This window comes from Scardinius erythrophthalmus (assembly GCF_964197995.2).
Source record: "Scardinius erythrophthalmus genome assembly, chromosome: 9".
Taxonomy (NCBI): Eukaryota; Metazoa; Chordata; class Actinopteri; order Cypriniformes; family Leuciscidae; genus Scardinius; species Scardinius erythrophthalmus.
This window is the reverse complement of record NC_138229.1, coordinates 12,986,662-13,001,520: the sequence shown is the minus strand read 5'-3', so window position 1 is coordinate 13,001,520 and position 14,859 is coordinate 12,986,662. Positions and strand designations below refer to the sequence as shown.

Here is a 14,859-nt window from a genome sequence, read left to right as displayed (position 1 = left end):
TTTGTCCACAAGGTCGAGCCAACCAAAGCGGTTGAAGATAGTCAGCAAGGCCATTAAGTTCGAGCAGCAGTGGTGGAAGGATGGGCTAATGTTGAGGAGGCAGGACTTTGGCTTTTCAGGATCAGCTTTTGGCAACACCTATCGAGCGACCACGTCTACAGCCCCGAGAAAGGGGATGCTGTGCATATGAAACCGAAGATTTGATCTAACAACGCAATGAAAGAGAAATAAGACAAGAGATATTTACCAAGGATCACTCTCTATATTTACACTGCGTTCTCTCTATGCAATATTTCAGCGCGTAGTGCATAAAACAATATGATTTTAGGACTTAGAGTTCCAGTCAGTGCGATGCAATAGTAATCTATAGCAGTAATTGTTTACATTTTGATAACCTTCAGTATTCTCCCTTCTCCTGGAGAAATTTCGTACCACAAAAGTGGTAGCCGCGTATTTTTTTTCCTTCTAAAGCGTGGTTATGTTTTGACAGTTACAAAGAGCAGCCACACTTTATTACCAGTGATAAACTTTTTTCAACAAAGGACTCATCGACTGAAGAATGATTTGGAGCGGGTTAACGGAGCTGTTGCTCCTAATATTTGTGTGCGCGCACAGATCGTCCTCAAAACAAGACCCGCAACCTGAGGTGAGTATCCTCCATTATTGTCGAGACCTAATAGAGATATTTATCACTGATAACACACCCAGATCTATTCTGCGGTGGCAAGTGTTGGTGTCTGGACTAGAAGCTGTAGAGCAGCATGCTTAAATCCATAAAATAGTCTAATAAAAGTCAAAAGGCAACACTTTTTAAGCAAACATACCTCTAAAGTGGATAAAACTTTCATTGGCAATTACTGTACAACACTACTATAATACATGCATGCACATGTGTGACCTTCATTGAAGTAGGTCAATGCTTGACAAAAAAACAGATTGTATGATATGAGACTCATGCTGTACAAGACTTTGGGAGACTGAGAATTAAAGGAATAGTTCACTTAAAAATGAAAATTCTGTCATAATTTACTAACCGTCAAGTTGTTTCAAACCTGTATGATTTTTTTTTTTTTCTAAAAAGAAGATATTTTGAAGAATGTCGGTTGTCAGACAGTTGGTGGACCCCATTGACTTTCATAGAAAAATCGTGTGAATCAGACAATAACTGTCAAGAACATATGGGGGTCAATTTCACCACAAAATCAGGAAATACATAAACAAAGGCATAAAGAAAATTAAACATTTTTGCATTGTGGCATTACATTTTTTTATCTCCAGTTTTCTTTTCAGAAGCACAAAAAATCGCATTCTCATTAAAGATTTGTATATGTGCGTGTGTATATGTATGCATTATGCCTAGGTCTTATTTCACCCCTCTTCTTTAATGTATGCTGCTGATTAAATTAATAATAATAATAATACAAATATTTCATTACAGTAATTTTGAAAATCATCCTTTCAAAATACACATTAAGACATTTGAGAGGGAACATGCTCAAGTGTCATGAAAATAATGTCATGATGCAAAACAACTCAATAGTCCTAAAATAGGGTTCATAACATGTGACAGGTTTTCATTAGATTTATTTGAAATGAAAAAGGTTTAATTTGTAGACCCCTTTATAACACACTAATTTCCTTTTAACATTATTATGTTGTGTTATTAACATTGTGTGGTTCTGAAATTAAATCTATATGGGAAAGATTTTATTAGCTTAAAGTCAGTAGCATTATTCAGTCACAGATGTTTAGATTTAATATGTCTGATCTCTCTGGCTGCTCAGTGATCAAAGTAAACACTTAGAAAATTGCAGAGGATTGGTGGATTCTGAATAAGGTCAAGTTAGAGACCACAGAGATTGAAAGATGCTGAAGACGCAAAAAAGAACGACCAATTACCACAAGAAAACAGGAAGAAAAGTCCTGACTGTAATGTTGTGGTCAGAGGGTGGAAGGATATGCTGAGGATGAGTTTGGGGGGAAAGGTTTTTTCTGCTATGGATGACATCTGTCCTTGGTTATGGTCAAAAATGAGAGGAGGGGTTTAGACAGAGCGGTAAACTCCATATGGACTCTTTTCTTCCTCTCTTTCTTCACTTTGGCTTACAGGAAGTCATCACAATCCTGCAGGAAGTTTTCCTAATTCCTCAAGGATATCCTTATGCTATAGACTCATGCACATCTGTGGTTTTAAACAATATTAGTGACTGTCTATATCCACCTCCCTTTGTTGTGAAAGTCAGACTTTGGTTCTATACTCCCATACTAACCATATGACGTTATTTTTGTGATGCACTTCTCATCACTGACAGCAATGGACAGGTCATGGATAAGTCATCTGATGAGTGCTATTACATTTATGAAGAACTTCCAGGGAGTTTTGCATCATAGTACTTTATTTGGATGTGTATTCGGCCACATATGGCTAGTCACATCCTTTATAGGACAAAACCAGAGGAAATGGCCTGGGGATTTTCCGTACGGTCTTGACCACACTGCTTTAGAACAGATGTGAGATGATGCCAACAGTTAGAGACGTAGTGTCAAAGTGTAAGGAAGGACGTGGGATGTGGAAGGGGGTGGCATGTTACAGAAAAGAGACACAAAGAGATGGGGATAAAATGGGATTGATCTTTTCAGGCAGGAAATGTGGTGGGGTGCGAATGATGCAAGTCTGCATAAAGAATAGAAGTTATTGTGGGCTGAGAAGTGATGTCATTTCAGAAATGATAGAATAACAGAGAAATGAAAGGCTGAATTGGACTACAAATTGTCCAGTTCCTGTCGCTTCAGGCCAAACAACCCACAGACTATTGCAGTAAGAAAGAGTCTTGCAAAGATAATTCCCAACTGCCTTTCCTATATATCCAAGATTCCCTAATGTTCCCATTATGCACTTTCCATAATTGTTCTTGTCATCAAACAGCCAAGTGCCCCAGGTGTAAAAAATGTGATCTATAAAATACATTGGCTGTTATTATATAATTATAACTGGTATATCATCAGATTTTTTTCAACAGAGCATCCATTCACCAGTATTCTTAAAAAAATAAAATAATTGAAAATAAAATAATAAAATACCACTGAAGAATATAATTTATTCCAAGGGATTTAGGTGCATCACAGTTCATGAATTTGCACAGTTTGCATATTTTTCGTGATAAGTAAACTTCACTGGTAAACTCGTGGTAGTGTAAACTCCAATGACATTAGCCATTTATTTTTGGGGATATTTCTGTTGATGTTACGGTGTTGACACATTTAGCCAGCTGTTGAGGCTCTATGGCGTAACCTGAGCAGCTGAACTACATTTTTATGATTTGGCTTCATTGGATTTGGATTCACCACATGCTCACCCAGATTCTGTGTTATTCCATTGGCCCAGAGTAAATGGAAGTTGTGACTCATTTTCCCTTGAAATTGCATGTCTTTCTCTCAAGTCTCTCTGATTTTATTATGCATCTGCGTGCAAACACAAAATGGTGCCTATTGCTCCTTTTATAAAAGGTATTGCATGCTGTCGTACCCCGTAAAACGTTTTGAAAAAGGTTCAGGTATTTTCTGGCATGTCAGGCAAAAATGAATGTTGACTGAAATGATTTAATACAATTTGCAAGCTATGACTACAAGCAGGACTGCTTCTGTATTTTCCATTGCATTGGAAGTGATTTATTACACCCTTTTGAAACCACCCAGGTGTGTGCGGGGTGGTATTTTCTTTTCTCTTAATAATAATATATAAAATTAGTCATTGAAAATATTCTGGATGGCTATGACAAGATCACCTCATAATAATGGAATAGAATTCCAAGTTTAAATGAAAAACTAGGGACGTCAGCTATTTCAAATGATAAAACATTTGCTATTTTGGATACTCATAGGTACAAACCCAACACAGATCTTTGCAAATAGTTTTCCCCAGTAGTAGTCTTGATTCTTAGTATAATGACATAATCATAGACCGGTCATCTTGTGAAGCTGGTACCACCACTTTAGCATACCATAGAAGTCAAGGATGGCATAGCCAGTAATTAATGTGAATATTATGTCCAAATTGTATTTATAACTGTAGGGAAGAATGAGTTAACTTTCCTATGAAAATTTAAAGACATTTTTATTTTTTATTTCGTGGAAATGACTTCCTCTATGAGGAAGACAGCAAGTACTTGAAAACAGAGATAGACTCTGCCGGGATGCGTTTAAGCTCCAATTTCGAACTTGTTTTTTAGGGAGATGCAAGAAATGTTGTGCAACAGCAAATACATCACACATGATGTTTGTCCAGTTTCAGTTCACTACACGCTACTTGCATCTATCACAATCTCAGCCATCCCCCACCAATCCATATCCCATGAACAGCCTTCCTTCCCTCATATGGATATAACACACTGAAGCTTTGTTTGTGCTGCGGAGGACTAAGAGCGAGTCACAGAGAGCCAGATAAACTGCACTATTCACTGACTGATAATAGAAAGGAATGGAGAAGCATTATGAGGAAGTTAGAAAAAAACCAGACGAGAAAAGATACCGAGACAAAAAAGGATGCAAACAGATGAATAAAAATAGAGGAAAATAAAGGAATAAAGAGTACAAGAAAACAGGAAGTTCTTACAAAAAAACGAAATTTCCAGGATTACATCAACTTGGAACACATTCTCTGAAGCATCTGACTGTGGACGTAATCACATCTGCTGCCAAAACACACACTCAAAAACACATTCAGCCAGAGAGCACCATGATAGACATAAAACATGCTGATCATGCTGAGGAACCTCTTTCTGTTGACACTTTACTCACAAAGACCACACAAGCTACGACAGCCAAATCATGTGATCCACATATTTTTCTCTATATGAGCTACAGCTGAACTAGGGTGTAATGAAGCCCCATAGGGTGTGTCTACATTGTTGCCCTTCATTCCTGCAGTTGTGTGTGTGTGTGTGTGTGTGTGTGTGTGTGTGAGAGAGAGAGAGAGAGAGAGAGAGAGAGAGAGAGAGAGAGTGGTGGAGGAGGAGGAGGTAGAGACAGGGGGATTACGGGATAAGGGCTCTGTCTCTGAGGTTTCAATGGTATTAACCAGAAATTCCCAGGGAAATTACTTACTGACAGTTTGGTTTAACTGGAGACAGTATCTTGTCTCCCTGAGGGAGTCACAGACAGATAACATTTCACCTTTCATTATCTCATCTATCATCCTATATTGCTACAAACAGAAATGCATTTGTGCCATCACTGACTCAGTTTCAAGACAGAGATAATGCAGCTTCTTTTGTCTCAAAGGAAAGCAAGGTCATAAATCAGTCTAGACACACACTTGATATATAGATTTGTTTAGAAGTATATTAGAAGTGAATTTTGAATAGCCCTATTATTCAATGGCCCTGTTATTGAATGGCCCTGTTACTGTACTTTTGTTTCATGAATTGTCCAATCCCTTGAGTTTGTGACCATCTCCTACCATCTCCAAGTTCTTGTTCTGTCAACTCAATTTCCAGTTCACACTCACCAAAGCTATTTATTCAATGCATATTAATATCAACTGCTAAGCTATATGCAGTTTACCATATCTTCTCTATGCAAAAAATAATTTTCTTAATCAGTATTTTGTCTGGTTGTCCATTAAAAAAAGTTAAACGTCCTTAAAACAAGTTAGCATTTAATTGAGAATCAAAATTGCATAAAATAATAAGAATCAGAAATATCTTGAATTTAGCTTAAGCTATTACAAATAGCTTTTTTCTTGTTTTACAACAAATCTAGCAAAGTTTTGTTGGAATGGGGCAAGATAAATAAAATCAAGATACACACTACTGTTCAAAAGTTTGGGGTCGGTAAGACTTTTTTAAATGGTTTTTGAATGAAGACCATGGTTTTCTTTATGCACAATTTATTTGATCCAAATTTTTTATTACAACTTGTTTTTTAAAGAATGATTTTCTATTTTAATATATTTTATATATATAATGGCAAAGCTGAATTTTGAAATCATTACTCCAGTCTTAAGCGTCACATGATCCTTCTGATGTGCTGATTTGGTGCTCAAGAAACATTCATCATTTTCAATATTAAAAACAGTTGTGCTGCTTTATATTTTTTATACACCTTTTTCAGGATTCTTAGGCCCTGTTTCCACTTGGTATTAAGATGCATTTTGGTCGATAGGATCACAAGTGGACGATGCTAAATACAGGTGTAAACGGGGTGTAAAACGTTTTGAGCTTGTCCACTTTTGACCACTTCCAGAGGTAGTCGAAAAACGTACCAAGGACAATGTTCTCTAAGCATTCCTGATTTTTAACACGCACTCACCGCGTTCGTTGTGGTTTTGTGGCTATCAGAGCAGAAACTAAAGCTGATGCTTTCCGTTTTTTTTCCCGACGTCTCCGGGAGCGTTCATATGTAATTTGCACTTATTAAGCTTATTTTGTCCATTAGATTGAAAGATCTGAAAGAAAAAAAAAACATACCTTTACCCGCCTATAGACTCTCCCCTCGAAGAAATCAGGACAGAATTGGTTGAAAGCGGACAAAAGATGGATTAATATTCTAGGTGTAAACGGGTGTGTCTGCCTCATCCACTTGTGATCTGATCTATCAAAACGCATCTTAATACCAGGTGGAAACAGGGCTTTCAAAAGAACAGAATTAGTTGGAAACAACAATTTTTTGTAACAAATTAAGACTCTTGGAAGAGGAAGATGGAAGAGTCTCCATCACTTTTTAACACTTACTGACCCCCAAAACTAACTTTTGAATGGTAGTGTTCATTAACAAAATAAACATTTCCTCAAATTTAACTATTTTTTTAATCTACTGGATAACAAGACAAAATAAGGATCAAGAAAATAATTTATACAGATACCTAAAAAAAACTAACCTGGTGAAACAGGACACTTTTGCAACTGAGTTTAATGATGCAGTCATACAACAGATCTGCATGACAGTATGTCCTCAACGTCACTCTAATATCTATTCATATAGTTGTGAAATATTGTTCAGTAATATTATTGTCCCATTCTAGGCATGGCTACAGCAATATGGTTATTTGCCACCTGGTGATCTCCGCACGCATACGGCCCGCTCTCCTCACTCCGTCTCCTCTGCCATTGCTGCCATGCAGAGATTCTATGGCCTGAAAATCACTGGCAGCATGGATGCCACTACTCAAGAGTAAGTCAGCTTCCCACATGGTTGAGGAGACAGCAAGAGTATATTGTAGTGTAATTAATGCTGCCATGTCCAGGATTGCATTTATTAAAAATTAAATGAAAAAAATTATATTTATAAATTTATAATATATATATATATATGTTCCTGAAAAAAATGGCTCCAGATGATACATTATTTCCTTCACTGGATCCGTGTCGCATTTTTTGAACACCTGTGGCTAGTTCAGGAGATTCAAGAGCTTATAGATATCTCTGTGGAATTATTTTGGCCCATCAGTTATGTGCTTGTTAGTCATGGAAGGAGAGAATGGAAAACTAGAGCATTGTGTCAGCAATCCTCCACTGGTGTGCAATGAGGCACGGAAGATGTAGAATATATGAGGACAGAAATTAACGGCCATCCTGTCCAAAATCACTGAAATTAAATCTGTTGTGCGGTGGATGATCTAATGTATTGGACTGTGATCGCCAGGGCAATGAAGAGGCCCCGCTGTGGCGTCCCAGACAAGTTCGGAGCCGAACTGAAAAGCAACCTGAGAAAGAAGCGCTACGCAATCCAGGGACTGAAATGGGATAAAAATGAGCTCACATTCTGGTAAGAGACAACCTTAACTCTAATCTGCTGGATCAATAAAGAAGTACTGCATTTTAAACTGCATTTAAGTCAATTTAGGCGCAAAACTCTCGTCCAAACCATTACCAATTAATTGAGGTTTGCTGTCATAAACGTTTAGATATGGCTGTGGCTATGCTTTAGTAAATACACACACCACTCTTATGGAAAAGTCATCTTTGGCCTTACTATACGATTCTGCTCCACTACAGCCAGGGCCAAAATTCCTGTGTGACTTGTCTGTAATGTAAATCACTTTCTCTCCCCCTCTCCTTTCTATATTCCTCTTTTTCCTATGGCCTACTTTTCTCTAATTGCCTCTCCAATCCCTCTTTCTTATCTCTTTCTCAGCATACAGAACTACACACCAAAAGTTGGTGAATACGAGACATTTGAGGCCATCAGAAAAGCCTTTAAAGTTTGGGAAAGCATTACCCCTTTGCGATTCCGAGAGATCCCTTACAGTGACATTAGAGACAAGGTTGAAGACTTTGCCGACATCATGCTCTTCTTCGCTGATGGCTTTCATGGAGACGCCAGTCCGTTTGACGGTGAAGGAGGCTTCTTGGCTCATGCTTACTTCCCAGGCAATGGCATAGGAGGGGACACACACTTCGATGCAGCAGAACCTTGGACAATTGGCAATCGTGACCTGTTGGGTAAGCAGCAGCACCACCAGAAGTTAGGGAATACTCTAGACCTCCTGGGGTTCTTCACTTGTTTGTGTCAGTATGGATGGTGGTTCTTGTTTAGACATGCAAAAATTAGTTCAACCTACTTGGTTTGAATATGTGTGTAAGAAAGTGTAAGGCAAGTCCAAGCAAGTGTTGTGTTTGTGCGCACTTTTATTTAATTGAGTTGAATCAGCCTTACCTTTTAATGAGAATGTTTGGAACGTCTCTTTCTGAAAAGCTTTATTCATTCTTTGACGTTTCCTGCTGTGGACTGAATGCCTAAAAACAAGCTTTGGAAGAAAAAGAATAATAACTCCCAGCAGTCATTCTGTGCTATCTATTCTTTGCGTCTTAAAATTGTTGTTTTTAATGTGCACTACACAATTATACAGAATGCTATTTAAGGTTAGCCAAATCTATCCTGTGCTGACATGGTTATCTTTTACTTTCATTCAGGTAATGATGTGTTCCTGGTAGCTGTTCATGAACTGGGTCACGCCCTGGGAATGGAACATTCAAATGATCCATCCGCCATCATGGCTCCCTTCTACCAGTGGATGGACACAGATAACTTTGAGCTTCCTGAAGATGACCGTAAAGGGATTCAGCAGCTTTATGGTATAACAGTCAATATCATCACAACTTTAATTGTTAAACCACACCATAGTTCTGTCAAGTCTGGGTTATTATCATTAACTAAAACTAATTAAACTGTTAAATAAAGTGAATATTCATTGAAAAACAGGCTAAAATAAAATTAGAAGTGCTGCCTTGGCAATTAACTGAAATAAGTTTCAGGGTATGCTCACATGACAACAATGTACTAAAAATGGAAAAGTTTTTCCTTTGCGTTTTTCACGTACAGACGACAAACGTCAGAACGATTCCAAATTCACACAGATGCGTGAAAACGATTAAAACGGCTTTATTATTTATGCCAGGTCAGTATATGTAACTTTGTAAAGAAACGCTACAAGCCTGCAGACTGAAAACTTAATACGCATATGCATGAAGTCACTGTTTTCACAATGCGCATTTTTGTAGTTTACATGGTATCATGGTATCAGTTTCAAGAACTTACACTTTGAAACCGTTTTCAAAAGTTTGTTTTCAGTCCCCCAAATTGACATTGTCATGTATTAACAGCCAAAATGCAAAACTAAAACTGAAATAAAAATAAACCCAACCTAAATTGTAATATTTAAAACAATCAAAAATAAATTATAATACACTAACAAAAATGACAGTAGCACATAACAAAATTACAAAACATTATACAAATGAAAAATGAAAACTGTCAATATAAAAATAAAGCTAATTCAAAATTAATAAAAACTGTAATAGTATATAAATATATATAACATTAGCAAATTATTATGCTTTGCTATCCAAAGCTTATTCTTTTGGGATAAAAACTACATGGATAAATGTAAATGCAAACAAGCTAATTAAGCATTGATTTGAACATTATACAATATATACAACTAATGAAATCTAAAAAACAGTGGAAAATATGGTGATGAACAGCAGCATTTTACTAAATATTTAGGTTTAATTTATGACCTAATTAACTACACTGAAATTCTCTCTGCAGGACCAAACACGGGAGGACGCCCACGACCACCTGTCACCCCTCAGACCCCCCACCACACTCCATATCCCACACCATACAGGCCCGGGGGACCTAGCTTTGGTCCTGACATCTGCGAGGGCCATTTTGACACGATTGGCATTTTCAGAGGAGAAATGTTTGTGTTTAAGGTACTAACAGAATATTTGTAGACATATTGGGTTGGAGATCATGCAGTATGTGTGTTCATCACAATTCCTGTACCTGTGTTTTAGGATAAGTGGTTCTGGCGCATCCGTAATAATCGGGTTATGGAAAATTACCCCATGCCAATTGGACATTTCTGGAGAGGTCTGCCTACAATTATCAATGCTGCCTATGAAAGAGAGGATGGAAAATTTGTCTTCTTTAAAGGTACTAGTAGTCTTCTATCATGATTTCAATGGGAAAAAGGGGGATTTGTGCTTAGGCTTTAACAGGCCTGCTTATTGCTCCAGAAGTAATGTATTTTGTCATCTCTGGCTTGCAGGGGACAGGCATTGGGTGTTCACTGAGTCAAACTTGGAGTCAGGTTACCCGAAGACTCTGAGAGAAATGGGTAATGGTCTTCCGAAGGACAAACTGGACGCAGCGCTCCTCTACACGCCTACTGGCAACACCTACTTCTTCAGAGGAAACAAGTTAGTAGCTTTGATATCCCATAATATAAGGCATGAGCCTAAAGGGAGCTTAGATCTGAAACCATTTCTTATCTTCAATCAGATATTATCGTTACAATGAAGACACGCAGTCAGTGGATCCAGGTTACCCCAAACCTGTGAGTACATGGCAAGGTGTTCCAGACAACATAAAGGCTGCCTTCATGAGTCGAGATCAAAGTAAGTCCTTTTCTGCCTTCTGCTTTTTTTTTTTAAATCAACCTCCACTCTATGCGCTTGAACTGGTTTAGCTTTCATTTCACAATTTTTTTTATAATTTGATTTATAATCTGCTTTTTTATTCTGACATGGTTGTTCTTTGTCAGGTCTGTATAGTATACTGTCAACATAGACACACAGAATTCTGCATTAAAGGTTGCATCAGCAATTTCAGGCCCAAACATAAATGATCACTTTCATTTAATCTTTCCTAACGATCCGCTAGCTGCCCGCCCCATAAGCAGGCCGTCAAAAAAAGGCCGGTTTTGTGTGATCTGCACACAAAACCAATTGGTTTCACCAACCACTCAAAACCAAAATAAATTGTGTTCCAACCAATCACCGACAGGGGGAGGGTGTTGTGAGGTTTTTGCGCTCTTCGCGTGCAGCCGTGCATGAACGCAAATCCTGATTGGTTGGAACACAATTTATTTTGGTTTTGAGTGATTGGTGAAACCAATTGTTTTTGTGTGCAGATCTCAGAGCCTAGGCTGCCTACAGAGACGCGTTTTTTGACGGCCTGCTTATGGGGCGGGCAGCTAGCGGATCGTTAGGAAAGATTAGATGAATGTGATCATTTATGTTTGGGCCTGAAATCGCTGATACAACCTTTAACCCAAGAAAACAAAACCCTCGTAACCTCTTACTATGTTCAAAACATACACAGCACGTTTCTAATGGTTCTAAGCAATTTTTCTGCCCATACAAAAAGCAAAAACCCTGCATGATATAATAAAATCACAGCCAATCAGATGTTTTCTGTACACTCAGATAATGTTACAAAATATTTCTATTTCAAATAAATGCTGTTTTTTTAATTATTTAATTATTTCTATACATTTAGGAATCCTGAAAAAAACATGGTTTAAAACAGCTGTGCAGCTAAATATTTTTGTGGAAACTTTGACAATAATAAGAAATGCTTCTTGAGCACCAAATCAGCATATATATATATATATATATATATATATATATATATATATATATATATATATATATATATATATATATATATATATATATATATATATACACACACCTTTTTTTGGATTTATATAGTATTTATCACATTTACAAGTTGTGTCCTTTGTCATTTCCTGACTCCCATCCCTTCCTTTTTCCAAATATTTTCATGCCTCTCTCCACTGTCCTGTTTAATACTAGAAAAAAAAAATTACTGTAGTTTTATTGAAAAGGTCCGTAGGCTTTGGGCCAAAGATCACTACTATTGTATAGTCCTGACCTTTTCTCTCTTAAATTCACAGGTTATACCTACTTCTACAAAGCCAATAAGTACTGGAAGTTTAACAACCAGTTATTAAAAGTGGAGCCTGGATACCCCAAGTCTGCACTTAAAGATTGGATGGGCTGTCCTAATGAGGACTCCAATACAGGTGGCGGTGGTGGAGGAAGTGACCGTGATCGTGAACGTGAGCGGGAGCGTGAAAGGGAACGGGAGCGGGAGCGTGAAAGGGAACGGGAGCGTGAACGTGACCGCACACATGAAGAAGACAAGACTGAGGAAGAGGGCAAAAAGGAGGAGACGGAGGTGATCATAATCGAGGTTGAAGATGCACCCAACAGTGGGGGAGGAGCAGCTGCCGTCGTGGTGCCACTTATGTTGCTGATCTGCGTGATCCTTACGCTCGGAGCATTTCTCTTCATCCGCCGGTACGGCACACCGAGACGCTTGCTCTACTGCCAACGCTCCCTACTGGACAAGGTTTAAACGTTTAAGAAGGGATAATGGAAGAAAGGGAAGGGGAGGAGAGGAGAGAATTGAGAATATGGAAGAAGGGGACTTACTAGCAAAGCAAAACTAAAATGAGAAAAGCATTGAGAAAAGTAAAAAAAAAAAAATGGTTTTGGTCAAAAAGGGACCCTTTGTTGTTTACTATAGAAATGATGCCACTCAGACAAATCTCTGCATTTTTATATTTTGTAATTAGTGGTCTTGAACATTTTGCTTTCACACCTGTGCCGAGCTCTTCCTGCACGCTGTACAAAGGCATATGGTACTTGTTTCCCCCCCGTGTCACATTCACTTCATCTCTCCCCTCTTCTCTCAATGTCTTTCTCTTCTTTCCCTTCTGGTGTAAAACATGACGCCAGCTCATCGCTGTTTGTTTAGCCTTTTGTAAATGTCCTTTTAAAGTTGTGATTGTTGTAGTATGTCTGACTCATAGTGAATTCTTACCCGCTGTCGAAAACAGCGTTTGTCCCATTCAGAAGACTTTGTACTTATTTTAGGTTGCAGCCGATGCTCATCACATTTTGCATTCTATGCAGCCATAATTGCAAAAAAGTGCCACTGCCAGGTACAGCCATGGTTTTTGGATGTGGTACCATGGTAAAGGGTCCTCACAGTGATGGAAATAAAATGTTTGAACTTAAAATACTTTTGAAATATCATTAGGAAAAATGTAAATCTAGTTTTAAAGTTATACTCTAAATATTATAAAATGTCAGAAATTGATGTGATAATAATTTTATAATTTTTAATAATTTAAAAAAATCCTTCCAGGATAAGACTAGAAAAGTCAGTCAAAAAGTGCTTTAGTGCCATGATATGATATTCTCTGTAGTACCATATAAATACCACAGTGCATGAATAAACTAATCATTCCGTACCATGGGTAATCTCTGAACCATGGGACCACCATAGTACTTGTGTAAGTGATTCAGTGTGCACCAGATATCATGAAACATTATCTGCATTGGCTCATGAAAGGTAATTCTTATAACTAAACCAACACAGGGTCTGTTCCCACCCCATGTAACTCCCAACTCAGGTTAAGAATCCAAAGTCATGTGCCTTTCCAAAGATAATTGATACTTATCCCACTAACAATGCCTGCAAAGCTGTGCTGTCTGTCTGTGTCCTTCAGTAGTATGGCTTTATATTGTACTGTATTTTAAATAATTACTATTATTGATAATGATGTCAGTATCATTATGATTATTACTATTGTTATTGTTCTCCGTGTCAAGAATGTGTTTTTTTATTATTTTATTTTAACAATTGTCATTAAAAATGTCCTGCTGGACAGGCAATAATGTATGTCTTATGAAGTGGCCTTAATTTGGGGGAAAGTGAATGGGTGGGTTTGTATTTTTGAAATGAAATAAATTTTTAAATATGAAAATAACATTTTTACTGCTTGTGTTTACAATTATTGATAATTGTGGTGCTTTTTTAAATTGGAATTTTAAAGTTGGATAAAAAAACAAACAATAATGATAATAATATTTAAATGATGATGATAATCATCTAAAAATAAATTGTGCTTGTTTCAAACCCTTTTTTTATGTTTAAGCCAAAAATAAAATATTTTGTAAGTTTTCTTTGCTGTCAGATTTTTCTTTTTTTATACTTTCTATGTTGTTTTAAAACATATGTCATAGCTGAATGCCTAACCCAAAAATAAAAAAATATGTTATCACTTACACACCCGCCCAAAAAAACCTGTATGACTTTCTTTCCTCTGTGGAACAGAGAATTTTGAGATTTTGAGAAATGTCCCAGTGTTTTTCTTCCTTATAATGGAAGTCAATGGTCACCAAAACATTCTTCAGAATATCTTCTTTAGTGTTCAGCAGAGAAAAGTAAGTCAAACACGTTTGAATCAACATGAGAGTGAGTAAATGATGACAGAATTTTTATTTTTGGGTGAACTATCCCTTTAACATGTTTGTTTAGCCCACTCACTCTCCTGCAGAACAGCGAGGGGAAGGCAAATGCATCTCTGTGTCCTAATCTCCAGCTGCTCCTCTTAACCTGCATCCGATTCCAAGACTTCTTGACTTCCTTAGCCATATTTTCCGAACTGCTCTTTAACTCCCTGTAAGAAACATATCTCGCATTAGCGCATCTCATTCTGCTCCTCAAGTTATGACCACAGAATAAGACAAACAT

The 14,859-nt window shown here is 37.4% G+C and overlaps 1 protein-coding gene across 1 annotated transcript; it reads left to right on the top strand.

The window, feature by feature from the left end:
- Nucleotides 1–117: 117 nt before the first annotated feature.
- Nucleotides 118–14,287, top strand: mmp14b (matrix metallopeptidase 14b (membrane-inserted)). The gene is made up of 10 exons (XM_081374500.1): nucleotides 118–646; nucleotides 7,022–7,170; nucleotides 7,642–7,764; nucleotides 8,134–8,441; nucleotides 8,913–9,074; nucleotides 10,051–10,217; nucleotides 10,302–10,440; nucleotides 10,556–10,706; nucleotides 10,789–10,904; nucleotides 12,209–14,287. The coding sequence occupies exons 1-10, from the start codon at nucleotides 560–562 to the stop codon at nucleotides 12,670–12,672; spliced, it is 1,866 nt and encodes a 621-aa protein (XP_081230626.1). The 5' UTR covers nucleotides 118–559; the 3' UTR covers nucleotides 12,673–14,287.
- Nucleotides 14,288–14,859: the final 572 nt, after the last annotated feature.